This window comes from Amphimedon queenslandica, unplaced genomic scaffold, assembly GCF_000090795.2.
Source record: "Amphimedon queenslandica unplaced genomic scaffold, v1.1 AMPQUscaffold_12986, whole genome shotgun sequence".
In the NCBI taxonomy this organism is placed as follows: Eukaryota; Metazoa; Porifera; class Demospongiae; order Haplosclerida; family Niphatidae; genus Amphimedon; species Amphimedon queenslandica.
In genome coordinates, this window is record NW_003546778.1 from 36,264 (window position 1) to 63,511 (window position 27,248).

The window sequence follows — 27,248 nt, forward strand, 5'->3', positions numbered from 1 at the left end:
TACATGTGTACATGTATTATAATCATAATCATTGATTTAGGGTGAAATTTTGGGATCCAATTTCAAGATGTACGTGTAGTTTAAATTGGGTAATTTTCAAGTGTTATAAATTTAATACCAAATAGAAAATTTAAATGCTGGACATTTTCATATGCTTCGTGCAAAAATTACCATCATATTAAATAAACCAAAATTAATAGTACATGTACAATCATTGATTTAGGGTGAAAATCTAGGATCTAACTTCAACATGTGTGTGTAGTTTAAATTGGGTAATTTTCAAGTGTTATAAATAACAAAATGAAAAATTTAGATGTTGGACATTTCATATGCCTCGTGCAATAACTAAGGTCATATAAAATAAACCAAATTTACAGTACATGTACATACATGTACATGTACATGTACATGTACGCATGTTACATGTTACATGTAGACCTACTGTTGATCGTATTCCCTGCTGTGTAATGTATGTCTTGAGGATGCCACTGTCTGTCTTTTGGGGATAACCAAAATCTAATATTTCTATAAACAGAGAGAGAGAGAGAGAGAGAGAGAGAGAGAGTATAATTTTGACAACAAAGAAATAATTGCAAATTCTTTGTTACAACATGTAATTTGCTGCAATTAAATGTACATGTACATGTACATGGATTGAAATTGTCATTAGCAATGCATGTGTATTTTACCATTATTGTTATTATTATTATTAAATAAGTAACACGTATATGTAGTTATTCTCAAGTACATCCACGTACATGTAACAGAAAATTCTCCATTTTAATAATTTTTTCAGATACATGTATACATGCATGTATTTAATGTTGCGTAGAAAGTTTAAGTTGATTCCAATCTAAGCTCATTCCAATCTAAATTGGATTTTTATGTACTTTTAAAGTGGCTTAAAAATCAGGTCAAAGTCCCTGTACTATAGTACAGGGATTTGGCCAAATTTCGCCAAAATTGAAAAAGAGAGAATTCTCAATTTTTATATTTTTTTCAGATACATATACAAGTACTTATGTTGTGTAAAAAGTTTGAGCTCATTCCGATCAAAATTGGATTTTTAACAAATTTTTAAAGTGGCTTAAAAATCAGCTCAAAGTCCCTGTACTATAGTACAGGGATTTTGGCCAAATTTCGCCATAAATGAAAAGCAGAAAATTCTCCATTTTACATTATTTTCCTGATACATGTATGTACTTGTACTTATGTTGTGTAGAAAGTTTGAATTTGTTCCAATAATAATAATAAATTGCTTCAAAATTTGGCCAAAAATAGGACATACATGTACATGTACCTTAAGCCTACTACTATTTGTGTCTACTAATTTTAGCAAAATCAGCAAAAGTCATGTTTAGCGTTACTAATTTTAGCGTTTTTAACCAAATTAACTATAAATAATAACCATTATAATGAATAATAATTATTTTGGCGTCTATTTAATTTAGCAGTTTAAAGCTCTCTCGCTAATATAGCTAAATTTAGTAGACGCTAAAAATAGTAGGCTTAAGGTAATTAATCTTATGACACATACACATGTACATGTAGCACATGTACAGCAGTCATTGTACATGTACATGTACATTTACATGTACAGTAACTGTGTATAATGTATGGTACTCTTTTGTTTTATTTTGTAAAAAAAAACCGTGTACATGTACATGTACATGTACATGTACAGTAACTGTGTATAATGTATGGTACTCTTTTGTTTTATTTTGTAAAAAAAACCATGTACATGTACATGTACATGTACATGTACATGTACATGTTTCTGGTATCCAAACAAAATAGAATACATTTATTTGCTTCAAAATCTTGCCTTGGAAAGTTACTTTATTCCGGTTAATTAATAGAAAATAGCAGTAGTACTAGATCAATATATACTTTTCAACTCAGACTGCATTCTTCTAGTACTAAAGAATGCCATGTACATGTACAACAACTACCATCAACAAAGAAAGAGTTTGATCACCATGGCAAGTACACATGTACATTAAAAATGCACACTTGCATGACACAATATGATAGTTATTGCTCTTTAGTAGTATTTTACACAGTGCAGACTATAAGTCCATTAGAATGATGCTTCATGACTATACTACATGTACATGCAGTACTACATCATGTATGTACAAATACATGTACATCAGCATTAGTGCTTCTGCTTAAGCATTTTCACAAGTGCTTTAGATGTGCTTGAAGCACATTGCTATATTGAAATATTTGTGCTTGGTTTGTGCTTAAGCATTTTCCCCAGTGTTTTATGAGGTGCTTCAAGCGTTTTAGAAAGTGCTTGCCTCATGTCTGACATGTACATGTATAGGGTACAGATACCATATGGTAGAGGAAGTCAGGCTAGTCTACACTCATCTTTGCAAAATAAAAACCAGACAATTATGACACCATAATAATAATAATAATAATAATAATAATAATATACTTATACAAAGTTTCCAAAAATTATTATCGTATACACAAGTACAGGTACATTTTCTTCTAAAACATAAAATTTCACAATTAAAAAAAGTGATGACGTACATATACATGTACACATATTAAAACGTAAAATATACATGTATATGTACAATAAATTTTAAAATAAATAATAATAAATAATAATAATAAGTAACTTGTACATGTACAAGTTACTTATTATTATTAGGGTTGAATACATGTATTTATTATTATTATTATGTAAATGCCTTTTTTCTTAAACATAAAATTTCACAAATAAATGATAATTAAACATGTACACGTTTATGTAACAAAATAATTATAAAATATATAATACATTCTTTAATTAATAAAAACTTGTACATGTACATGTACACTCACCGTCTAGAAGTTCGTAAATTAATACGAAATTATTCTTTACATTCTCCTCGGTGATGTCTCCGAAATAAGACGAGAAGAGATCAATCATCTTATGAAGGAACTCAAACACGAGAGCAGCATTGACGTTCTGTTGCGTACAAGCAACGACCCAAACGGCTCCTTTCTTAACATGACAATAACTGGTTCTCGCTATGTTTGATACAGGAGACCTCACGGCGTGTCTAGCATGGATTACGCTCACACGAAAAGCATCTATAGTCGCCCGACTGTATAAATTATATATAATAAAGTTAAGGGGTTGTTAGGGAGGGACTCACGTGACCGAGTCTCTGAAGACTCGGGATATGAGGACTTCTCCTTTGTGATTGTATACAAATACACCCCCTATCATCCTGGGACTGTATTGGAGGGAATGAGTGGGTGAGCGTGCGTTTGTTGTATCGTGTTGGTTACCTCTCTGAGGCTAAAGTGATCCTCTTTAGTCGTTTTTGTTGAGGAGGGCCCGGGAACCGAGAGGAAGGAGAGGGTACTCACAAAAAGACCGCAGGATACGCCCAAATCTAATTAAACGAATTTTAAAATAATTTTCAAACTTTAAAAACAATACGGTATTGAGTTGTTTTAAATAGAAACATTACGGTATTAATGGCTGGATTGATAGATCCATCGAGAGGAATTTATGGTTTTGTATTTTATTTGGTGACTCTTGCTTTATTTGGTACGTTGTATTAAAATATCAAATAAATTGAAAAATTTTATTTCTTCAGGTATTTATTTATTGTGGGCCATTCTTCCTGATGAATGGCTCCAATACATTGGACTAAGTTACCTCCCTCAAAAGTAATTGTAAAATTATAATATTTATTATTATTTTTTGCTTATTTTTATCATAGATATTGGGCGATAGTGGTTCCCCTGTACATTGGTGTCTCCAGTATATTATTGTTATTATTATACGTTTGTTATAGCATGTGGCTCACTCCTCCATTTGATGACTTACAAACCATTACAGGTATGATTTATATATATTATAATAATTAATTATTTTATTGTTTTTTATTAATTAATTTACTACGACAATGGTACTATTATTATTATTATTATATTCATTTTATAAATGTTATGATAGGGGGCAATAAACTTGCCTTCTAGATAGGGTTTTCCACAAAGTATTCTAAGTGAACATTAGCTGGCAGCAGTACATCTGGCATTTGGAGCAACTTCTTTAAAAAATTAAATTTGATCGGAATCAACTCAAAGTTAATACATAATATAAGGACATGTATGTGTATAAAAAATTTTAAATGGAGAATTTTTTTCTAGTCATTTTTGACAAAATTTAAAAGGCTATTATAGCCTTGGGTCATTGTCCATTTTTGAACAACTTTAAAAATTCATTAAAAATCCAATTTTGATAGGAATCAGCTCAAATTTTCTACACAACATAAGACATACCGTAGATCAGGAAATTAGTGTGGTACAAAATTTTTGTGTTTTAAAATTGTGCTGTGACTTAATTTTCACTAAATAAGACTGTGTCATGTATTATTGAATGTGGCATGTAATTATATGGGTGATCTAATTTTTTTTTGCGAAATTCTAATCCAGTAAAATTAAAATCACAGTAAAAATTTCTAGATAGACGGTATACGGTATATGCATCAGAAAAAATTATAAAAATGTAGAATTCTTTTCTAATGATTTTTGTCAAATCACAAGTTCCTGTACTATAGTACAGGAACTTTGGCCTAACTCCTGAGCAGAAACTGCATGAGTACTTTCCCAAAATTTTGTGGAAAACCCTGCTTCATATTAATGATGTCTTAGTCAATATAGTTTAATTTATAATTTAAAAACAAAGAAATAAATAAAATACATGATTGTGATAATATTATTGATGATCATTTCTGTTGTCCTTAATAATAATATTTTTTTTAGATAATTATGCATTGTATAAAAATGGGGAAACAAGTTCACAAATAATAAAAGACATTCCAATAACAATGGTGAACAGACAAACATACAAAATATGAAATAAAAATATGATTGTACTATTGTTTAAACATTATTTTTTATTGTCAGAGCGTACAACTATCATTATTTTTGAACTACCTCTACGTGTTCCTTTTTTCCCACTGCTGCTGCTACTGGTTGAAGTTGTTGTTGCTGGTGAGGTGGGTTCATCAGTAGGGCTAATCCCAGTTCGATTCAGCCCAGTATCAACTGACATTGTCATGGCTCTTCTAAGCCCCTTTAGTCCCCATTTGTTCTCTGTAGGCGAGGAGCTTCTGTCTCTTTTGAAAAATGACAGCCCGTACCTTCGCTTTTCCGGACTTTTCTTTTCTTTCTTTTGCTTAGCACCTTTCATTGCTTTGGCCTGCTCTGGTACTGGTTTAGGCTCTTTCCTCAATTGATGCGATGGTAGTATCGGAGTGGATATGTGAGTGCTTAGCTTAGTGTGACTGTGACTGTAATCATCGCTGCTTTCTTTCTCAAAGCTCCTCTGCATGTGAGTGATGAGTGGGCTCGGTGGTTTGAGACGACGATGGAACGAAAGCTCAAACGAGCTCTTGCTGCGTCGTAGTTTAGTGTTACGGGCAAAATATGTAGAGTCCGTTGACATTTCCTGGAGCTTGCTATCGCTCTCTGTTTCATCGGTAGTCTCAAAAATATTATCAAGTTGGTAGATTGCTCTTCTTCTGTTGTTGAACCGTCTCTCTAGTCTCCCAATACTAGAATGAAGGCTCATGCTTCTCTTTCTCTGTGCCTTTACGTCAGCATCAAAAGAGTCGTAGGTCTCCTCAAAGTCGTGCTGGAGCTTCTTTGAATTTCCGCTGTCTGTTTTCGAGAGCTCTTTGATGATCTCACCCATTAAAGAATCATCAGTTGGTTGCTTTCCTTCAGTTCCAGTTGCCCCATTGACTGGTACAGTGTACATTGACTCGTCTCTCTCATCGTGTCTGGATAGATCGGGAGTGCTGGTATCAATCACGTACATGCTGTTAGGCTGGGACTTGTTCCTACGATGGCGTCTAGTAGTTATTCCAGTAGTATCAAGATTAGTGCTCCAGGCTGGTGGGTTGATTGGTGATGTAGAAGAGGAATACTCCTCGTCGTCAGTATTACTGTCGCTCTCCTGTAAGGGGGCTGCTTTCTCTACTAGCATAGGGCAATCATCTGCAAAATCATTCTGTTTGCTGGCCTTTGATTGAGTGAGCTCCCCAAAACTGTCTGCCCTCTGTGGGTCTGAGTTTGAACGTTGTACGTCATTATAGTCGCTTACGGAGTTGCTCTGTCTTAGCTTCAAGTGGGACCGAGAGGCTTTGTGACCAAAATCGCTCATTTTCCTCTCTGGTAGAGCATTGAGACTAGACGTCCTCTGCCACATTGGGGGAGCAATGCCAAATGATAAACTCGTACTGAGGGAGTGAGGGGAGGGACAAGGATTGGCGGAGTTCCTCCTAAAGCTTCTTTTTGATTCAGTAAACCCGTGACAAGGTACGGTATCACGTCTGCCCGGTCTAGGGGATAGTATCTGACCATCAAACGGGAAGGCATTGGAAGAGTTACTGCTCAAAGTCGAATCGTTTGAGTTGACTCGGTGGAACCCGGTTCCAGCAGAAAGAAGAGGTGAGGCTCCTAATCTCGAATCAGGTGGATCGAGGGAGAAGTCTTGTGATACGCCATGGAGTGTACGCTCTTGACGGAGCGACTGGAGTATGTGGATTGTGGGTATCGTTCGGGTTAGAGCTGAATCATAGAAATCCTATATAAAAGTAAAGTGTGAAGTAGCATTTCAACATTATGATTCATTAAAAAATAACAGTGTTATTATTATCATAGTTTTATTTTTATCAAAATTTAAAGCCAACATACACTACAAGCAACATGTTGCCAGCCTTTGATCTTTCCATTAACCTTGTTGAGAGGGATAGAAAGGTTTTCTATGCAAGGCAACATGTTGCTTGACTACATCAAAGCATATGATTAAAAGCTGGGCAAATGTTGAAAGCAACATAATGTACGTTGGGCTTAATGCCTGTAGCAAAATTTCAGGACGATTAATTTTTAAGTTTGAGCACATGCCAATTCTAAGCTATTGTTCATAAAGAAACATACACATGTATCATGGTTCTAATGGTGTTCAGAAAATGTAAATGTATTCTGGAATCATTGGTCATTATAAAGCAATGATGTGTAGTCGTTTATACCTCAGAGAAATTAATATTTAGTATAATTATTTTTATTAAAATAATTATTATTTTGCAAATTAGCATCATGTAGTTATGTTAACACTAAGTCAAGGGCTAAACAAACATTTGGTGTAAAAAGGGAAGAAACAATTTTTAATATTAAAAAATTCAATTTTAAGCTAATAAGCAGTAAACATCAATGAATATGTGTATGTTCATATGTACCATATTTCCTCAAATAAAAGCCCAGGCATCTATTTCTTAAAATAACATTTGGACTTTAAAAAAAAATTTTTTTTAAAGATAAAACTTGAGCCAACAGTGGCTGTCAAACCCAGGACCTGACACAAGTCACTTTAGGAAGCTTAAGAAATTATTTACAAGGCATCTATAATACCTTAAGGCTAGATTTGAGTATTTATAGTTCAATTTTATTGCTAACCCAGCACCTGGCTTTTATTTGAGGATATATGGTACATTGTGTGCATAGACTCTTACTTGTGTTGATATTATTTGGTCTCTCCATCCTTTAGCGATATGAGCAGAATTAGCTTTGAGTGTGAACAAAGCTGACAATACTTTAAACTCATTCAATACAATGCAGCAAACAGCATCTGTTAAGAAGAGAAGAGACACTAAAATGAAGTTATTATTTATATGCAAAGATGCTATGAAGTAAGAGTGCATACAAAAAATACTTTTTTAAAATAAAGACACATATTGAATAATGCTTGCTTTTCATTCATGCACATGTACATATACCATATAGTAGTTTCTTCGAGGATAACAAATTTTGAAAATTTTGTGGATTTTAAAAAATTTGCAAAATTCTTTGAAAATCAATTTAATACGGTAAAAGATGGCAGAATGGTGGAAATTTGGAAAAAATTAATTTCATGAACCTCTGGTACAGGTCATTTGCAAAAATTATTATCCTCAAAAAAACCCCAGTATACTGTATTCCACTGCAATAATATTAATAATAATAACAAATTAATAATAATAATACTATACCTCCTTTTAATTCGACTTGAATGTTTGATATTTTGTAAGGCTATAAAATACAAATGCAATGTATACATGTGAAGATAATATGGTATGTGACTCACTGGTCTGATGATGGTGTAATTCTCCACTTTCCCTTTATTAGGTTTAGTAATCAATAACATGTCAGAGAACAAGAACACGTGAGCGACCATCTTCACACAAAAAAGAAAAAAACAATAATGAGGATAATAATAATAATAGTGAATGGTAATGAATATTTGGTAAAGATATACCGTATAGCTCTTTAATTTGGTGAAGTTTTATTTTGGCGATTGGCAGTTTGCAAGCAGAATCACCAATATTAAAACCACCAATCATTAATGCGCATGCTCAGTAATGCATGTGTACACAAAAATTGCCAAATTAAAAACCGCCAAATACACTTTTACAGTAAAATCGCCAAAATAAAGCGCCATCAAAATAAAGCGTTATACAGTAGAGAGAAAGGAGAGAGTAAGATAGAGAAGGAAAAAGAGAAAGAGAGAGAGGGAACAAGAGAAACAGAGTAAAGCTTGACTTAGAATACAAACTGTATATATATATGAGATCAGCATAATTATTATAACACATCTATACATGTTGGCTTCTATCATAATTACATGTATATTATTATTATTATTATTTTGTTCTCACTTTGTCTTTTTGGTCTCTGAAGCGTAGTTTACCTTCAAGTACCAGCAGGCGGATCTTAGTAACATCAACGTCAGGCATTGGAGCCATCAGATCCAAGTGAGTGTGTGGCTGAACAAACTAATCAGAAAAAAACAATATTATTATTTATTATTATTATTATTATTATTAACCATTATTATTATTATTGTTGCTAATATTATTGTTATTATTATTATTAATATTATTATAAAATATTATGAGTATCATTCTATCATTCATTTTTATGTTTAAAATAAATGCCTTAATAGCTGGTAATTTTAGAGTGGGAAAATTTTGGCAGATTTGGCATTTTGATAGCCATACATTCATCAAAATTAAACCCACCATTTTGAACCTTTTATGCACATGCATGCATGCTTAATGGCGCATGGCTATAAAGTTGCCAAATTAAAACTATAAAAAGATTAGCAATTTGCCAGAATTTCACTCCTCCAAAATTAGCAGTTATACAGTATATCAATAGTACAAATTATACAATGTGTCTTTACTTCTTTGAAGTCTCCTGGTATCTCTACTGGAGCATATCCAACAATTTTCTTCATCACTTCTTGTACTCTTGTCGTCTCGTCTTGAGTCTTCAAAGCACCATTGACAGTATCAACAAACAATGAGACATCCTCAATCTATAGAATTAATGATAAATTACTAATAAATGTAAAAGAGTTTAGTAATGTACATTACATGTATATGCATCATAAAATGATGTGATTCTAAAATAATTGATAGAATTACAATCTCAGTTCCTGATTTACTCATGTATATCATTTATTACATGAATTTTTAATTTCAATTTCCCTTCTAAATTCATTATTAATGAAATATACAATTATAAATTCAAATACCAATAGATCTAGCATTAATTTTGAAGATAAAAATTTCATTCAATATCTTAATTTTCTTTGACAGAATTTAATTTTCAATTGATAAAATGATTACCCGTATATCAAAAGATTATCCCATAGAGGCAGGAGTCAAATAGCTTATTACATTATACCATGCGTATCAGCGTATGCTATTACATCCTCTTATACATTATGATATAATGAGGCAAGACAAATGTGATTTAACACCATATAACAATTGATAACATTCTGATTTAATCAATAGGAAGACGTATATCAATATCTGTTATTTTAAGAAGTATTTCAGACAATATTTGTCACATCCTCCTCAGTTAGTTTAGACTACATAGCATAATGACCAAACTACCGGTGTATACGTATACCAGTAATGATATATCTTATTATGAAAGACATTTCAGAAATTGCTTGTCACATCCTCCTCAGGTAGTTTACGTTATGCAGCATGCCGACAATAAGAGATAAAGAAATTATCTTAGGCTATGAGGATATGATTCACAGTGAATTTGGTTTGATGATACTGGAGTGAATGAAGTAAATTGTTTAACTACAATGACAACAGTGACATCATGAATTCCTCCTCTATAGTAGGCTCACACCCATCCTACCTTTTAACAACAACAACGCTTAAAAAATTAGGAACTACCATATTTAGTCGTCCAAATATCAAATACACTAATACAGTCAGGCCTGTCTATTATGGACACCTTGGTACCCAATAATACCCTCCTGATTATGAACCTGTCCTTATTTCAGAGGTTCATTAATACACTTTTATATTGTATCGGGACTGATACTACCTGTCCTCATTATAAAGGCCTCCTTATTTTAGAGTGTCCACAATAGCAGGCTATACTGTAATACTAAAATGAATGTTACAATGCTTACTATATGCTTTAGTTCCTCAGTGTTGGCATGTTGAGGTGTCTTCTTGAGAATAGCTTGAAACAAGAGCTGGTACTTCATTAATCTTTGTCTTGGGATTGCCAGGAAGTCCTTCAACCTCAGCCTATTGCACTCAGGCTGTGACTCACACCACTGCATACAAGGGAACAGAAAAACAATTACTGAGTAATTTTTTAATTAATTACTTCATTGTAACAAAAATATTTTCTCTTCCCTACCCTCTCTGTCTCTATCTCACTAGCTTATAGTCAGTCGTGTGCGTAATTAGGTGCACGTACATTCATTATATAGTGGGTATATGTACATTCAATACATAGAGGGTATATACGTACGTCTACATTCGTTATAGGGGCATGTACACTCAGTACATAGAGGATGTGTACATTCATTATTATAGAGGGTATGTATTGTGTGTGTGTGTGTGTGTGTGTGTGTCTTAGATGCATGTATTATATATAAAGGGTATATGTACATTAGTTATATAGAGGGTATGTACATTAGGTACATAAGAGTATGTATATTCATTATAGAGGGTATATGTACATTACATTAGGTACATAAAGGATATGTACATTCAGTACATAAAGGATGTGTACAGTGTACATTCATCAAGAGTAGATAATTAGTGGGTATGTACATTCATTATAAAGGGTATGTACATTAAGTACATAAAGGTATGTACAATCATCAAGAGTAGATAATGTAGTGGGTATGTACAGGCTGATAGTCTATGGTGCAGGTGTGAATATGAATATTTTTAGAGTGTGTATACGTGACATGACAAGCAATCATATCGTGAGAGCATAGCACAAATCGTTGGATGAAGTTCAAGGACTATATGCCCTTCCTTTACAAGAGGAAAACAATGCTGATCCAGTGTAAGAAACACTTGTCCTCTCTCTCAGTGTACACATGTTTATGAAAGAGGATTGTCGTCATACAATAGCCCAGGAAAGGAAATACAATATACTGAGATGGTGTATCTGATGTCACCTTAACATATGCTCTGAAGTCGGCATCATTCATAGCTTCATCTAGTGAGTTGAGGTTAGTCGTCTCAAAGGCACAGTGCTGCTCATAGATATCAAAATCATCAGAAAACTGTAAAAAAATAGAAAGAGAGAGTAATGCACACAGTATAAGGAAAGTTATCAATACCATAATGTATAGTTCTGCCTATGGTGGTCGGGGGTGGTCAGGACAACCACCTCAACAAATGAACCAACCAGCTCATCACTTAGACCAACCATCCAATTAATACTAATAACCATACATAAAGCATGATATTGTAGTCTACTAGTATGGTGTACATGAATTTAAAAGGAACAATATTAGTCTCCAACCACCTCTAATTTATTTCTAGGCAGAACCCTGATAATGGTAGTTTAAATTATGAAGAATTCAATTTTAATATGTATTAATTATTTCATCATGGTATAGTTAGTGACGTAAGAAATGTCAAGCGCAAAAGAAACAACTGTCTAATTATGACCATTAAATAATTAGCAACGATTGACTGGTTGTGGAGTATGATTTGACTGTACAACGAACACAGGATGAGATACCAGACAATAGACACTACCACACCAGCAGATCACATATCAAACTGAGACACATCATTGTTACACTAGTAGGATCAAGGCAGGCTTTGATATCACATTACTAAGTGAGAGTAAACGTGTACTAAAGCTATATACGTGATACAGTAATTGTCATTACTGCATGACTAATTTATGCAAAGCATGTCAGAGTACATTAGAAAGTTGTAGCATAGAATTTCAATGTGTACTTAATAGTAAATACTACATCGAACCATCTGGCCCTATTGTGTGAATGGGCTGACCTGAGATGGAAACCTGAGGATAATATCATTAACATCTATAGGACAGTGCTCCATACGAACCTAATAATAATAATAATAATAATAATAATAAATAATAATAATAATAATAATAACAACATGTTGTTATTGTAATGCATTAAAGTTGTTATATATAACGCATAATTCGTAAGTCTTTACATTTAAAACAAAGTGTTTATACTGCTGCTGTAGTCAAAATGTACATGTACTGTATGTATTACTGTAAGCTTTACTGATAATCATAAACTACCTTTTCAAGGCATGGGTAGAGTGTACATGACCAAAACTGCTCATGGACTTTGTAAATATCTTCCATGTACCCAAATATATTATGATAATTAACCTGAGAGGGAGTGGGAGAGAGAGAGAGAGAAAGAGAGAGAGAGAGAGAGAGTATGTCTTAACAATCATAAGAAAAAGTATAAATGTAAGAACTATGCAACACAAATTCCTATACCAAAATTCTTATTATCATATCTCATTAAATTGAAATACAATTAAAAATAAAATTTAATGAAACTTACATCAGTTAGTAGACCTTGCCTTCTGATAAACTCCAACGACCTCATATAAATCTATTATACAAAAATAATAATAATAAAAATATAATACTCTAAAATATAAACTGACATTAATGATGATTTCAAGCTGCTTAAGGAAAGAGTGTTCGGTGACAATAAGCTCCCATATTGCCTGTTGGCATGACATTTGTGTGGAATTGAGACTCTGCAAGGAGACAGATAATGATGATACCTAATAATGCATTAAATCAAATTAAGTCTAATCACATTTTTGATGTCTTCTTCAATTGGCAGTTCATCCCACGAGCTTTCCTGCCAAATAGAAATATTTTAATAAAATAATAATAAAAATAATAATAACAATAATAAACAAACCTATCTTCTCCTACACCTTACATATTTTACCTATTATGTACTTTGTATGACTTAAATTATTTTATTTATTTTATTTTTATTTTTATTGTCATCCTCTTATTGTTGTTGTTGTTCTTATAATAATAATAATAAGTATAATAAGTATAATAATAATAATAATGCACATATGTGGCTCCATAGATCTCCTCTCCTCCTCCCTGAGGTGGGTAGGTCTATTTAACTTTTTGTTTATTTTGCTTCTTTTTTGTTTTGCCTTTGGGTTCTCTCTCTCTCTCTCCTCCTTTCTGTATATTTTCTCCTCTTTTTGTTGCCCTTTTCTCTCTCATTAATATTTCATAATAATAATAATAATTGTGACCATAATTGACAAAAGGGCCCTTATGGCGGATTTTAAAATTGATCTTAATAATGGCAAATATCAACCTGTGAGTGCTTTGTTAGACAATCATTGTTTTTAAAAGTTTCATGGTAACTTTTTGCATCCTGTGGAGTAATTTTATGACAAATGGGGCTCAGGAAGTTGGATTTCTTAGGCTAGAAAGACAAATTTCACTACCCGCCATAAGGTACCTTTTGTCAATTATGGTCACAATTAATAATTATACTTGTACTTACAATTGGATCAATAGGTTCATCAACTATTGGTGGTCTATAGATGTCATCGTAGCATTTATTGGATGGAAGTTTGATGATTCCATGTGTATCAAAATAATCCAAGCATGTCTGTACAGTCATTGTGACTACCTCACTCAGAGGCTGTAGAAAATAAGAAAAATATATAAATAATAATAATAATAATAATAGTAATAATAATAAGTATGTACATGTATGTTCAATTTTTGTGTGTGAGAGAGACTAAATAGAACAACAGGGCATGAGCTTACAGATTCAATTTCATTTTCTACAAAATTATTTTGTGATAATACAATTTGAATTGTGGTTCCCTGTAATTAAAAATCAAAGGATAAACAATAAAGCAATAATAATAATAGCAATAACTACATAATAATAATAATAATATAATAATAATAATGATAATAATTTACTAAATAATCAGTCGAAGGAGAATGGACATCAGCGACACAGCTATCACCAGTAGCATCATCCTGAGATATGATCATGTAATCAGAAATTCGTGTACAATCTTTCTTCTGCTCATAGAAAGCAGCCTCAAGGACATTACTACAAAACAGGTAGACATTACATAATATATAAACAAACACACACGCAAAGATAAGTGTCTAAAATGTACATGTAATAATATTTGCATATGGCACTCTACTCAAAGTACAAAGTGCATCAAATACCAATTTCACTAATGAAAATTCAAGCATACATTACCAATGACACAAGAACAAGAGGACAAACTTATATATTCCTTACATAAGTGGGACGCCTTCTTGAGCTACTCCTACAGTTTCGAAAGAAGTCGTGTCGTCTTCGAAATAAATCTTAAAGGCATTTGAAGAAAAAGGAGAAGCCTGGAATGATTGAAATAAGAACAATATTGATAAGAGATCTAGCAATTAGTGGTATAGGAAGATTGGAATGCCTTTGAAATTTGAATTGTTCTCGTTAGCACACCCACTAAGAGTGGTATCCACACAACCCAACAAAACAGCCTATAGCCTCCATGTACAATGTAGTTCCACAGCCCATTACACATTCATGTACACCATATCACATAAAAGCATTTCTCTATAAACCACACCATGTGGCTCTCAGACCCATCCCTGCTCAAGAGCGAGTAATTTTAAACGTACGTTTGATGTATCGGAGTCATCATTGCTATTATCAAAGACACAGGAAAGGGTTGGTCTTTTCTTTGCCTGTCTCCCCTCACTGTAGAAGTGATCAGGACTCCTACATGAAGAGACACACATGTATACACGGGAAAATTAACAGTCATTAAAGTACAAACAATAGCAATGACTGGTATTTAAGGTGGTACCTTGTTCACAATATGGGCTGTTGGATATAAAGTAATAATAATAACAATGTTTGTAAGTCATAGTCCAGTACATCATTCCACTACTCTCCTACCTGACCCAAGGGCTAAGGATACTTATTAGTAATACAAGAATGTGCAAGACTCTGTACCACAGTATTCTCTTACATTGAAAGGTCATTCATTTTTAAGTTACGGACCATTAGGTACGGAAAGACTTAGTACACAGCAACATATTAATTACATGTGAGTGTGTGAACTGAACCAGGAATGTCTTGAATTACTTACGTGGTTGAATCATTGCTTTCAGTTGAGTTGACTCGGGCTGGAGCTACAAATGGTTAAAAAAACAGTAATATTCCCCTTCTCTCTCTTTTACTCTCTCCCTCTTTCTCCCCCCTCTCTCTCCCCCCCTCTCTCTCCCCCTCTCCCTCTCTCTCTCTCCCCCCCTCTCTCTCTTCCCCTCTCTCTCTCTCCCTCTCTCTCTCTCTCCTCTTAAGCAAAGATAAAATAATAACTGTATGTTTTGACACTTTTAAAAGTTGTGAAGACAAAAGTAATTTGCTACAAATTACATTTTGATAGCTCAAATCACGCTAATATCATAATATCACAATAAATGTGTGTGTGCTACTTTAAAAGGGAAGTATAGGCTTGCAATAGGGGACTATACACAAACCATATTCGTGTATTATTACAATAGTCCAATCATTAAGTTACAATTACAATTTAACTACTGTCAGGCAAGTGGATGGGATGGTGTTGTTTGAGTAGTATGATCATTTACCTCCTCCTGATATTGTAGCTGTTCTCCTTGGACAAGTAACTTGATGATGTCCTAAACATTGCACATATTAAATCATTAATCATCATTATGATTATAATTATAATAAAAGGGTTCGCAGTGGCTTAAAAGAAGGGATAGGTACCATGCAGACCAATAAATGATTATAACAGTAAGCAATGTAGATATTTATGAATAAAAATTAATAATGTGCTTTACTTACCATCTTTGGATCCTTTGGTACTTTTGGTTCTATGCATTTCTTTGTGTTTTGCTTTTGGGGTTTCCTCTTCCTTCTTCCTTTTCAGTTTCCACGTGCCAGGCTGTACCATGAAAAAGCAAAAAAAATTAAAAAGTGTTTCCTGGCAAGCAGTTTATTATATTGTTGTTGATGCCATTCACTTGTTTGTCACTTATTCTCACTGCCCATTCAAAAACAATTTGCACTATTTAGTACTTTAAAGTGTATTCACTATCATTTTATCAGTAGTACTTTCTGTACACAAACCCACAAAATATTATTCATTGATCCTTTGAGCAAAAGCATGCAAAAAAGCTTACCATACTGAAAGATTACAACTCGAACACTCTCAATGTGAAGAAATACTGGAAAGAAATATCGGATCAGAGAAGGATCTGTTGTATTTTAACACTGTTCAGGTATGGACTATGATATTCAGAGTAAACAGCACTCGAAGAAGCAGCACAAGCTTTTTGATGCTAAGAAGTTCACGGCTCCTCCTATTATAATGAAGCCTGGCAGACCACACCTCTGTAAAAGGAATGGCGGACGGAAGGAGTGAAGATGTACCCGGAGAAAAATGGGACAGATGCGTGGCAGACACTTTACTAAAATCAGGCAAGACACCAAGACATTAAATTGCTTATATTTATATTTATTTTTAGGAGTTGGACTTGGAATAGGTGCCCTGTGTTCATTAGTATTGTTTAAACGTAAGCAAAATAATTTAAATAACTAAATTATTTGCAAGGGATAGAGTATTAATAAATTGCACACTTATCAGGGCCGTTACTGTATTAGTGGGTAATTTTAGATGAACAAAATGTTGTTAATACTATGCAACATGTTTTCTCACAATGCATGCTTCACGAGCTGACCTTTTGGTATAAAAAATCAGTTTTAATCATTAAGGATTAATACATGCTTGTATCAGGAGCTGGGAGTGATTTGGGAGCCAATTTTTGGATAAAACCATGACCTTTTCTGCTTTTTCCAAAATTGGTTTGTTTCTTAAAATGCTCATAACTCAAAAATATTTGGTTGGGAACAGCTCAAACTTTCTACATAGCATAAAGACATCAATATGTATCAGAAAATGTAATAAAATTTTGGGGTGATTCTTGAGTCATTTTTTGGAAAAAACCATGGGCTATAGCCTTGGGTATTTTCAGAATCTGGACAATTTTTTTTAAATGGCCGTAACTTGAAAAATTTAAGTTGAAATCAGCTCAAACTTTCTACACAGCATAAGGACATCAATATGTATCAAAAAACGTAATAAAAATTTGAGGTGATTTCGGAGCCATTTTTTGGAAAAACCATGGGCTATAGCCTTGGGTATTTTTCAGAATTTTGACATTTTCTTAAAATGGCCATAACTTGAAAAATTGAAGTTGGAATCAGCTCAAACTTTCTACACAGCATAAGGACATCAATATGTATCAAAAAACGTAATAAAAATTTGAGGTGATTTCGGAGCCATTTTTTGGAAAAAACCATGGGCTATATATAGCCTTGGGTATTTTTCAGAATTTCGACATTTTCTGAAAATGGCCATAAACTTGAAAAATATTTGTCGGAATCAGCTCAAACTTTCTACACAGCACAAGGACATCAATGTGCATCGAAAAACGTAATTAAAATTTGAGGTGATTCCGGAGCCATTTTTTGAAAAAACCATGGGCTATAAAATAGTCTTGGGTGTTTTTCAGAAAATAGCTCAATTTTTTAAATGGCCATAGCCTGGAAAATTTTCGTTGAAAATAGCTCAAGTTTTGTACACAACATAAGGGACACCAATACGCTAATGATGTACATGACATGCTTGCTTTTTTGTTAGGAGAAAAAATTGCAGTTATAATAGAAAACAAACTTTTAAAAAGCTGATTATTTACAAGCATTATTGCCCTTAAAATCCACCAAGAGTTATAATCATAATAGTTTGTATTCGTAATAGCCACTCTAAAATGTAATAATAATAATTATTATTATTTTTATTTTAGGTCGGACCTGGCCAATAGTTCTCGGTACTGGTTTTGGATTAGGTTTTGCCATATCAAATTGTCAGCATGATTTTAAAAGAGTGGAGAGCTTACATATGAAACCAATAAAGTTGACTGTTAAAAACTAACAATTATCTATTTGTTCATATTATTAGTGTCCATTGTATCACATCAATTTGTTGCTTGATTATTATTGTCAAAGGGAAGTTGTAAAAAAGCTAGTGCAATTTAGTAAAAGAAAAATTGAAAAAAGAAACGACCCTGTTCAGATTAGTAGTATCCTATGTATCACATCAATTTCATCGAAAAAGAAAAGTACAATTTTCAAAAAAAAGGTAAAAGAAACGACCCTGCCAGGATTTGAACCTGGAATCTTCTGATCCGTAGTCAGACGCCTTATCCGTTGGGCCACAGGGCCTCACCGGAAGAATAGGCTGGTTTGTAAGTAATTAATATTATAATTATAGGAGAAGTGATGCCATGTGGGGTGGTTTATGCGCATGCGCTGATTCTTCTATTTCTTCAATTTTTGACTTTGAGTAACTCTGAAAGATCTTCAACCATCCCTATTTAGCCTACTCAAAATGCCTTCTAAAGCCGTCAAGGTAAGATATTGAGCTGCATGAAGTAATGTTGAACTTTACTTTATAATAATACAGAAAGGAGCCGGGAGCAAAAAGGGAAGTAAAGCAAAGAAAATCCAGCTAAAATACACTGTAGACTGTACCACACCAGTAGAGGACGAGATTATGGACGCTGGAGCATTTGTAAGTCAATACACCAACCTATTGAACTGATGAAATGATAAAAGCACATGAAGTTGGGTTAGGGTTACCTTCCCTTGTCCCAAAACATGGCCGTGTGTGCTTTATTGTTATTGTTACTGTAGGAAGATTTCCTGAGGGCTCGTATTAAGGTTGGTGGTAAGACTGGTAACCTTGGGAATGAAGTGAACCTGGCACGTGACAAGAACTTGTTGACAGTGACATCAGAGATACCATTTTCAAAAAGGTACGACCACACATTGTTGATAATTAACAGTATATCTTTGGGTTGTGTATGTGTCACATGTGTCAATATTCTTACATGTACTTTTATTATGTCGTATATTAAACAGCCAGAAATATTGGTGAGAGTTTGTGAAAAATTTATAATTGGCCGATTTTATATTGGGGATGTAACAGTGACATATCATTGGACATGCTCGGAATAAAGCAAAATGGTGGATTTTATATCAGTGTTTACATAATTTACCAATAAATTGTACTTTGTTCTATAGTCAAAGAATACTACTCTTTTTGTAGGTACTTGAAGTATTTGACTAAGAAGTTTCTCAAGAAGAATCAGCTCCGTGACTACATACGTGTTGTCGCTAATGCCAAGACCTCATACGAGTTGAGGTACCTTCACATTGCTGGAGCTGAAGATGATGAGAGTGATGATGATCAAGATTAAACCTTCTTTATTGTTATTATGCTCACTGTACATTTTGAAGAAAGTGATTAAAATTATAATTTAAGTGGAAATTATAATTAATTGCATTTCATGTTGCATATCATATCAGAGTCAAAAATTCACAGCTATCTTTTAAAAAATTATATTTACAATCAGTGCATGTGGGTGGAAGTCATTGGATCAATTGCCTGAAATTTTATAGGCAAAACAATTAAGCCTACTAAGATAGGGTCAAGCTAACTTAAAAAGTAATACTTCTTTTGATTCTATATCTCATATTAAAAGTGTAAAATTAAAATGTATCCTTTCATTTGTATGTGTACACCATCAATTGCACTTGCTGTGTATACCTGTTGATCAAATATTAATCAAAAGAAGCAAAAATTAATTTCAGTATTACAATAATTGATAATTAATCCAATAACTGACTAACAGCATACAAAACCATTCTATCAATACTACTCAATTGTGGCTGACCATAATTGTTCTGATACTCAATTATTCTTGTGTCTCTGAATACAAAGTTCAAAGTCATCCTATACAATGAGGCTTCATTTGAGTCATAATTGCAGACTACTCCATACATTACTATTGTTTTAAAATAAGTACCACACTCAATGGCTGTTTCAGCTACTTTCCCAGCAGCAGCCATCATGTTGGCTAATAATTGTGAGAGAGTACTGTCTTCTGCTGACTCCACTTGCTGTTCCTCATCCTCTTCCATCTGTTGCTCCAATCCCCGATCCTCCTCCAGTTCCAGTACACTTTGTATTACGACTCCACAATACGAGTTTTTCTTCAATATGCAACAGCCTGGTTTTGAATTCTGATAGCATGTATAATTTCGTGAGGCAAGCTGTACCTCTGATATGACAAAACAGTCTTTTAGAAACTACGAGTTGTAGCCAATCCGCCAATTGCTGGTTGTGATTAATCTTAACTGACCGTGCAGGTTTGCTCCGAATGTCATCAAAAGCTTGTTTGGCAGCGGCACGGCACTGCTCCAAAGATTCAATAAAATTTTTAGGATCAATATTCTCCGATGCTTCATAAATGCGTTCAGCTACCTCATCTATTGTAGATTCAAAAAATACTTGTCTTACTGGAATAAAAGGTATTTGAATAACCACTGCAGCTAGTGCAGCTCTAAGATCATCCCAACATCCCTTAAATTCAAGAAAGTGACCTAATGTGGTTCTGCTGGCACGAAGAGGTGTATCAAATACATACATGTACTTCCCCTTCATAACTGTAACATACTCCCCAGCCACATTGCGGTCTTTCTGATCTTCTATTTGAGAGCATGGTTTTAGCATATCTCGTAATGCATCCAAAGGAATTGTAGAGGGAAAGCCAGAGGTGGGGGGAGCATTAAGGCATACTTCACAATAAACTGGATTGTAGATATCTACCAAACAGAATGTCCTACAATAAAGATTTAATATTCAGTTCCATACACCCTTAAAAATTACTTCAAAATTTGACTCACATCTTCATATTATTGTTGTCACTTAAAACTCTGAAGACAAACCCTTTATGTGATGATTGTAAAGTACACTTTTCTGATTCCAATTTCTTCATCAAGGAATCACATTTCTTTGCAACAGCTCTCATATCATTATCAATTTGCCAAACCATATCAAATGCACTTGATGTCGTTTCGGGGAAATTCAATTTACATGTAGCCATAGTCCACAAACGTCCTCTGCAATCCAAGCAATCGGTTATACACTCATTGACATTCTTAATATGTTCCTCAAGAGACTGTATCTCTTTAAGAGCCTGGAGGTGTTTCAATAGCTCCTATTACAAATAGACAGGTCTACTTTAACAAACATCATATCACTGCTTACTGTTTCACCAGATTCAGACATGCCATCCCTTCTACTACTACCAAATCCACCTAATAATAAATTAATAATGAATTAACAATTAATAGAAAGAGTACAGTAAACCCAACAACCTACATAGATACATATTATAGTAGTCTTAATTCTTTTTTGTCATGAATTGATAATTTATATTGTTTACAACGTACATTTTATTTTGTGGTGTTGTGCATTTTGAGAATAATGATAATGATAATAATAATAATATCCAATCACCTTTTTTCATTTTCTCGGCCTTTGGAGCTTTATCAGTTCCACTCTCCTCACTGCTGTCATCATCACTCTTGCTCTCTGATTCCTCCTGCTTTCTTTTAGTACCAGCGGCTTTAGCTGGTTCCTTTGCCTCTTCCTACAGATACACATAATACCAATAGAACCCACCATCAACAATCATCAACTTTGTTAATTCTGATCAAAATTAAATTTTTATAAATTTTAAAATTGTTCCAAAATCGGACCAAAGACCATAGTACACAGTCTTTACCTAAATTTTTAAATTGGCTAGGAAGGAATTCTCCATTTTTATAATTTTTTCTGATACATATACATGTCTTTATGTTGTGTTTGAAGTTAAAGCTGATTCCAATCAAAATTAGAGTTTTTATGAATTTTTAAAGTTACTTAAATACTGGTAACTATGTTTAAAAGTTACAACACACATCAGTGACACATGGACACCATTCTATGACACATGTTGAAGGAAAACTCCACATAACAAATCAAAAGTATGTCACTATTACCTTGCTAGCCTTCTTCTTTTTCTTTTTATCAGTTTCAACTACCTCTGGTACAACTGCTACCGCTACTTCATCACTGTCCTTGGTCTTCTCGAATTTCTTTGACTTTTTCATTTCCGTTTGTTCTTTGACAGCCTATAGCAAAGAAAAGAATACTAGATATTAATAAAAGCTACCTTCTTGCTTTTTTAATCAACAGAACAGTGAATTTAACACAAGGACTCATGTGATCTGACAAGAAGTGGTAATCTACAGTATGCATGCGCAAAACCATGTGGCTCTATCACTTGAGTTGAACTGAAAATTATGTAGCCTAGGTGGTGCAGCAAGGCTTTGGAAGGTGCCTTTGTCTTTTCCTATAGGGTATTCATGCATGAACACACACTCTCTCCCAGTTGCATTGGTTACTGCTGTTCAGTAATACCTGATTTAATGATTGTTATTATGATTATTCATTATTGTGACTTTTATAATTATAAATGATTATAATTATGCATCAATAATTACTAATTAATCACCTGATGCTCTACTTAAAAATAATTATCACTTCTAGTGCATGGGAGGCAAAGTGTTGAGCCCTTGTTTCTTCTCTGTTTTTTGTTAGCAGCTTCTCGAATGGCTTCTGTTTCTTCTCCTCCTGAGCTGAATAGTAAGTGTTTGGTTCTTTATTTCTTATTTTAAAAGCATCATTATATACTACTAGTAAATGATCTTGATGAGGTACTCCGATTACTCAGGAGACATGATTATTTAGGAATCAAAAATTTTGAGCTTGGTCTTAATCTTGGCCTATCTCCTCTTACGTTGAATGTCATCATGCAGAATCATAAAGGAGATATTGAGAGCTTTCTACGTGAATGTCTTATTAAATGGTTGCAGAAAGCTGATGATGTACAGGAGAAAGGTGGTCCTACTATCTATTCATTGGTATCAGCATTGAGGGAATTAGGAGAGAATGGAGTAGCTAAAGGAATAGATATGGAGAGTAAGTTACATTCATTGTAATAGATGTAGAGAGTAATTGACTACATGCACTGTATTTGTTGTGTTTGATAATTTTAGGGCATCCTGCTTGCAAAATTCTAGCCCGTTATACTTCAAAGCGACCTCTTTTCTCTGCGCTAGCTAGGTTGGTTACACTTTTGTATGAAGCAGAACTAATAAAAGTGATGATCCTTCCAGCTAACAAACAAGGAAAAGCACTTCTACTTGAAGTAAAAGAAGCTGTTTGTGCCGATTATCAAAAGCTGAAAGTATTTGCTGATATCTTGTGCAAAATCACATCCACTGCTATGATAGGAAATGCTATTATGAAACAATACGGTAAGTACTAGATCTACTTCATAAATGCAGCTATAAAAAACTGTTATTGTTTTATAGACAACAAATATTGCAGTGACGACTTAAAAGAAGTACATGCTGATGGTAATAATAAATTTTCATGTAGCTTTTATTAATAATTAATATAGACAAAAGGCTGAAGATATATCTTCCTAAAGAAATGACCTCAGAAATTGACTTGATGCGATTGAAGTTGGCAGATACATTTGCTGAAGTTGGGTCAATCATGATGAACATCAACCCTCAGTCTGTATCCCTTGATTATCTCAAGTGTGTACTCGGCTCATATGATAGATCATTAAGGCCTCAATTACTTCAGTGTCAAGATATCCATGCCATTTTACAACTAGTTTATGATATTTGCCAACTTGATGATATTCATGTGCTGGAGTTTTTTGTTAATAAGTTTAACATAGAGGAGGCTAAAGTAGTTATTGAGAAATATAAAGAAGCTGTTGAGGAGTTTAAGAAAACAAAACTCAGAGATTGTCTGGAAAAATCATTTTCAAAGGCCTCGCCACTCGAGTGTGAAAGGATCACCATTGTCGTTGATAAAAAAACAAAAGATTTACTACTTGAAGACATTGAGAGCTTATCATTAGCAGTATTTGATAATTTAGCACAGCGTGTCAGATTAAATGTTATTAGAGAGAGCAATTCTTTCACCATCATTTGTTTTTTCCCATTGATTCTATCTGAGCAGTTGGTTTCAGTTGCTCTTGATAATATTGATGCATTAAAAGCTAATCGAGTGAAGAGACTAACCATTGGATACTGCACTGTGTATGAGGTGAGTATATAGACTATACATGCACTGCATAAACTGATTACATTATTAATTTACAGGTACATAAAATTGATGACACTTCTGCTCCTGCTAAAATTGAATCAGGTATCATATATTGGGAAATTTTGGAGGGAATAAAATTTGGGGAATTGCTAAATTTTAGTGATTGTCAGATTTTAATCTGGCAAATTTGTGGCCCCGTGCCATTGAGCATGTGCATAATGGCTCAAAATGGTGGACTTTTATTTTGGCGAATGGCTGTCAAAATGCCAATTCGCCAAATTTAATTCCCTCCAAAATTTCTCGCTGTACAGTATGTCCTTGTTTGTTCTCATGTGCATGTTTATTGTTGTGAATAATGTGATGTGTATTATCTATTATAGATGAACAACAGTTGCCCTTATCATCACCAAATAGTAGTGGTTTACTCAAGCAACTAATGATATCATTGACTGTACAAATGATTAATAGTGAATATGAGGTGATTAATGAGGTATGTCAAATGATATCAAGTAGTTCATTAGGCCATAGCTATACAGAGCTACAGCCACGACCAATTAACTTTGGTCAACTATAACTATTAATTTATTTATATTAATGTTAAATACCATAAGCCACATTACTTTTCTTGTTTCGTAAACATAGGAAAGTACAAGTACATTGATGAAAGAAGCTGAGTCATTGAAGGAAGTACTGGATACTAAAATAAAGATGCTTAGTGACAGTGTAGCAGAGAGTGATGAGCTTAAAGGTACCTGTATTAATAATAATTCTTTATTGATTTATTTATTTAATGATTTATTAAAGAGGAGTTTGAGAAATTGAAGGAATTAAAAGTAATATTTGAAAACCAGCTTGAAATATTTCAATTGGAATTAAGTAATTAAATGTTATGCGCTTTCCATGCACACAATTTCCTTTTTGCAGTTTGTTCAAATAACTAATCTGTACCTATTATTATAGAAAATCAAGCACATGGTGATGCCATACAACGTTTTTTTGCTATTTTAAATCGAAATCTACTCCGCATTGCAGTGGCTTTTGATACATCAGTTACTGAAACTAAAGGGCTCATGACTGAAGCATTAGATGGGCTAAAAGAGATACGTGAACACAAGGAAGTGAGAGATGTACATCAAGTAAAAGAATCGTATCAATCTTTAAAAGATTCCATGGAAGAAGTTCACACGTACCTTGATAAAGTTAATGGACTGTATCAAACACTCAAAGATCAGCCTCAAGAAGAAGTAGTAAAAGACATTGAGAGTAGGGAAACGGAGAGTACCGAGCAGCTGACTGACAAAATCAACGAAATATTACAAGATAGCTCAGTTCAATATACTACACTTCAGGAATGTTTTGAGAAATTTTCCACAAATTGTAATGAGGCTCAAAGTGAGTTGAGGAGACTCAAAGAAGAAACAGAATCTGAAAGAAAAAAAAGGCAATAACTGCTGGTGTAGTGGCAGCTGGTGGTCTAGCAGTATCTGCTCTAGTTGGATTATTTACTGCTGGAATTGGAGCTGCTGCTGGTACACCTCTTACCTTATTAAGCCTAGAAGGAACAGCAGCTACTACCACATATTTCCTAGCCCTTGTAGTCTCATGTAGCATCACAGCTAAGATATTTGGTAGAATGAATGAAAGAATTGCAAGGCTTAAGCAGTTTAAAGAGATACAGAATATGATAGATGAGCTTAATGGGCAGATAATGAAAGTGAACACAGCAAAAATAAAGAGAATGACAGATGCTGAACGTAAAGATCTTGCTATGAAGATGAAGTCTACACTAGAACAAAGTATAGAATTATTCAACAAGACATCTTTTGGACTAATAACTACCGAACAGATTAAGATAGATTTTACTAACAAAATTGATGAAGCATTTAGTGCTAACTAGTTCTAACTGAGTGAAATTAAAACATTATTACTATTAATGCTATGTGATTTAGTTTTTAGTTTTGTTACACGTGATTGTCATTTAAAATTATGAAAATTACTTTTTTAATTACGATTTTAAAAAGCTATGTCATTATTACCTTGCTAGCCTTCTTCTTCTTTTTATCAGTTTCAAGTACCTCTGGTACAACTGGTGCCGCTACTTCATCACTGTCCTTGCCCCTTGGTCTTCTTGGATTTCTTTGACTATTTCATTTCAGTTTGTTCTTTGAGAATTTGACTGCCTGTTGATAGCAAAAAAAGAAAAAATATAGAGAGCACATTAGATACCAATAAAGGCTACATTGCTTGCTTGCTCTTGTTATCTCAACTCACAGTGTGGGCTGTGGAGAAATCGAGGAAAAATGCGAGAGTTATTCCTGCTCTTTTAATCTGACACTGAACTGTGAACACGAGGACTCATGTGACTAGGAGTGGTCAAGTATTATACGCATGCGCAAAACCACGTGGCTTAATCGTTCTGTTTAGAGACTGTAAGAATGCATAAACTCTGCTGTAACACAGAACGAATAACCTTATTAGCCATAACTTTCCATTACGCTACCGTATAGCGGAAAAATTTCGTGGTCCAAAATTTTCGTGGATCCGTCCAAAAATCAATTTCGTGGCTTTAATTTTCGTGGTTTTCTACAATTCGGCCATCTTAAACCGTATAAAATCAATTTTCGCGGATTTTATTTTCGTGGATTTTGAAAAATGCGAAATCCGTGAAAATTTTGGGCCACGAAAATTTTCCGCTATACGGTATATTACTGTTATTTTTTGTTACAATAGAAAAAACTTATATTTACATAATAATACACTCGATAAGAATGATAAGAAATAAAG

At 33.7% G+C, this 27,248-nt stretch overlaps 5 protein-coding genes, 3 long non-coding RNA genes and 1 other non-coding gene across 9 annotated transcripts in view; 5 read left to right on the forward strand and 4 right to left on the reverse strand.

Annotated features, from left to right (window-relative positions):
• The window catches only part of LOC100635998 (AP-2 complex subunit mu-like), a 16,991-nt gene extending 13,585 nt beyond the window's left edge, over positions 1–3,406 (reverse strand). The window contains exons 1-4 of the mRNA XM_020002052.1: positions 3,295–3,406; positions 3,159–3,239; positions 2,842–3,107; positions 355–525 (exon numbers count right to left, since the gene is read on the reverse strand). Of these exons, the coding sequence (XP_019857611.1) occupies positions 355–525; positions 2,842–3,107; positions 3,159–3,232 (511 nt within the window). The 5' untranslated portion in view covers positions 3,233–3,239; positions 3,295–3,406. The remainder of the gene's footprint in view (positions 1–354; positions 526–2,841; positions 3,108–3,158; positions 3,240–3,294) is intronic.
• Positions 3,407–3,464: 58 nt separating this feature from the next.
• On the forward strand, positions 3,465–4,938 carry LOC100635745 (phosphatidylinositol N-acetylglucosaminyltransferase subunit P-like). The gene is made up of 4 exons (XM_003389709.3): positions 3,465–3,559; positions 3,609–3,681; positions 3,735–3,853; positions 4,780–4,938. Exons 1-4 carry the CDS (start codon positions 3,487–3,489, stop codon positions 4,872–4,874), a joined length of 360 nt encoding a protein of 119 aa, XP_003389757.1. The 5' UTR covers positions 3,465–3,486; the 3' UTR covers positions 4,875–4,938.
• On the reverse strand, positions 4,770–16,662 carry LOC109585907 (uncharacterized). The gene is made up of 22 exons (XM_020002050.1): positions 16,570–16,662; positions 16,232–16,331; positions 16,012–16,062; positions 15,513–15,555; positions 15,040–15,139; positions 14,660–14,757; positions 14,323–14,458; positions 14,161–14,220; positions 13,892–14,032; positions 13,169–13,213; positions 13,011–13,106; positions 12,905–12,955; positions 12,631–12,723; positions 12,363–12,422; positions 11,513–11,620; positions 10,502–10,651; positions 9,242–9,376; positions 8,715–8,831; positions 8,144–8,233; positions 8,049–8,088; positions 7,533–7,648; positions 4,770–6,607 (listed from the first exon to the last, which is right to left on the reverse strand). Exons 1-22 carry the CDS (start codon positions 16,570–16,572, stop codon positions 4,907–4,909), a joined length of 3,534 nt encoding a protein of 1,177 aa, XP_019857609.1. The 5' UTR covers positions 16,573–16,662; the 3' UTR covers positions 4,770–4,906.
• Positions 6,543–8,265, forward strand: LOC109585908 (uncharacterized). The gene is made up of 3 exons (XR_002186727.1): positions 6,543–6,617; positions 7,568–7,709; positions 8,185–8,265. It is a non-coding gene; the product is annotated as an uncharacterized LOC109585908 (long non-coding RNA).
• Positions 16,663–16,771: 109 nt separating the features above from the next.
• Positions 16,772–18,469, forward strand: LOC105314333 (MICOS complex subunit Mic10-like). The gene is made up of 3 exons (XM_011408440.2): positions 16,772–16,867; positions 16,915–16,962; positions 18,253–18,469. Exons 1-3 carry the CDS (start codon positions 16,792–16,794, stop codon positions 18,378–18,380), a joined length of 252 nt encoding a protein of 83 aa, XP_011406742.1. The 5' UTR covers positions 16,772–16,791; the 3' UTR covers positions 18,381–18,469.
• A 128-nt stretch (positions 18,470–18,597) lies between these two features.
• Positions 18,598–18,670, reverse strand: Trnar-acg (transfer RNA arginine (anticodon ACG)). Its single transcript has one exon. It is a non-coding gene; the product is annotated as a tRNA-Arg (tRNA).
• Positions 18,671–18,745: 75 nt separating this feature from the next.
• LOC100636125 (60S ribosomal protein L22-like) lies at positions 18,746–19,817 on the forward strand. Its single transcript, XM_003389712.3, has 4 exons — positions 18,746–18,857; positions 18,912–19,019; positions 19,142–19,263; positions 19,557–19,817. Exons 1-4 carry the CDS (start codon positions 18,837–18,839, stop codon positions 19,705–19,707), a joined length of 402 nt encoding a protein of 133 aa, XP_003389760.1. The 5' UTR covers positions 18,746–18,836; the 3' UTR covers positions 19,708–19,817.
• Positions 19,818–22,367: 2,550 nt separating this feature from the next.
• Positions 22,368–26,574, reverse strand: LOC109585906 (uncharacterized). The gene is made up of 2 exons (XR_002186726.1): positions 26,501–26,574; positions 22,368–22,468 (listed from the first exon to the last, which is right to left on the reverse strand). It is a non-coding gene; the product is annotated as an uncharacterized LOC109585906 (long non-coding RNA).
• Positions 24,422–24,948, forward strand: LOC109585905 (uncharacterized). The gene is made up of 3 exons (XR_002186725.1): positions 24,422–24,464; positions 24,521–24,566; positions 24,845–24,948. It is a non-coding gene; the product is annotated as an uncharacterized LOC109585905 (long non-coding RNA).
• Positions 26,575–27,248: the final 674 nt, after the last annotated feature.

Bases quoted from the DNA above. Each gene is read 5' to 3' on its own strand.
- LOC100635745 (XM_003389709.3), top strand. From the start codon at position 3,487: ATGGCTGGATTGATAGATCCATCGAGAGGAATTTATGGTTTTGTATTT. The intron at 3,560-3,608 runs GTACGTTGTATT...TTATTTCTTCAG, and splicing joins GGTGACTCTTGCTTTATTTG to GTATTTATTTATTGTGGGCC. The intron at 3,682-3,734 runs GTAATTGTAAAA...TTTTTATCATAG, and splicing joins CTAAGTTACCTCCCTCAAAA to ATATTGGGCGATAGTGGTTC.
- LOC109585907 (XM_020002050.1), bottom strand. The intron at 14,758-15,039 runs GTACGTTTAAAA...CAATCATTCCAG, and splicing joins ATGACTCCGATACATCAAAC to GCTTCTCCTTTTTCTTCAAA. The intron at 14,033-14,160 runs GTAAGCTCATGC...TATTTTCTACAG, and splicing joins TAGAAAATGAAATTGAATCT to CCTCTGAGTGAGGTAGTCAC.
- LOC105314333 (XM_011408440.2), top strand. From the start codon at position 16,792: ATGGCGGACGGAAGGAGTGAAGATGTACCCGGAGAAAAATGGGACAGA. The intron at 16,868-16,914 runs GCAAGACACCAA...ATTTATTTTTAG, and splicing joins AGACACTTTACTAAAATCAG to GAGTTGGACTTGGAATAGGT. The intron at 16,963-18,252 runs GTAAGCAAAATA...TTTTTATTTTAG, and splicing joins TTCATTAGTATTGTTTAAAC to GTCGGACCTGGCCAATAGTT.
- LOC100636125 (XM_003389712.3), top strand. From the start codon at position 18,837: ATGCCTTCTAAAGCCGTCAAG. The intron at 18,858-18,911 runs GTAAGATATTGA...ATAATAATACAG, and splicing joins TGCCTTCTAAAGCCGTCAAG to AAAGGAGCCGGGAGCAAAAA. The intron at 19,264-19,556 runs GTACGACCACAC...CTCTTTTTGTAG, and splicing joins GAGATACCATTTTCAAAAAG to GTACTTGAAGTATTTGACTA.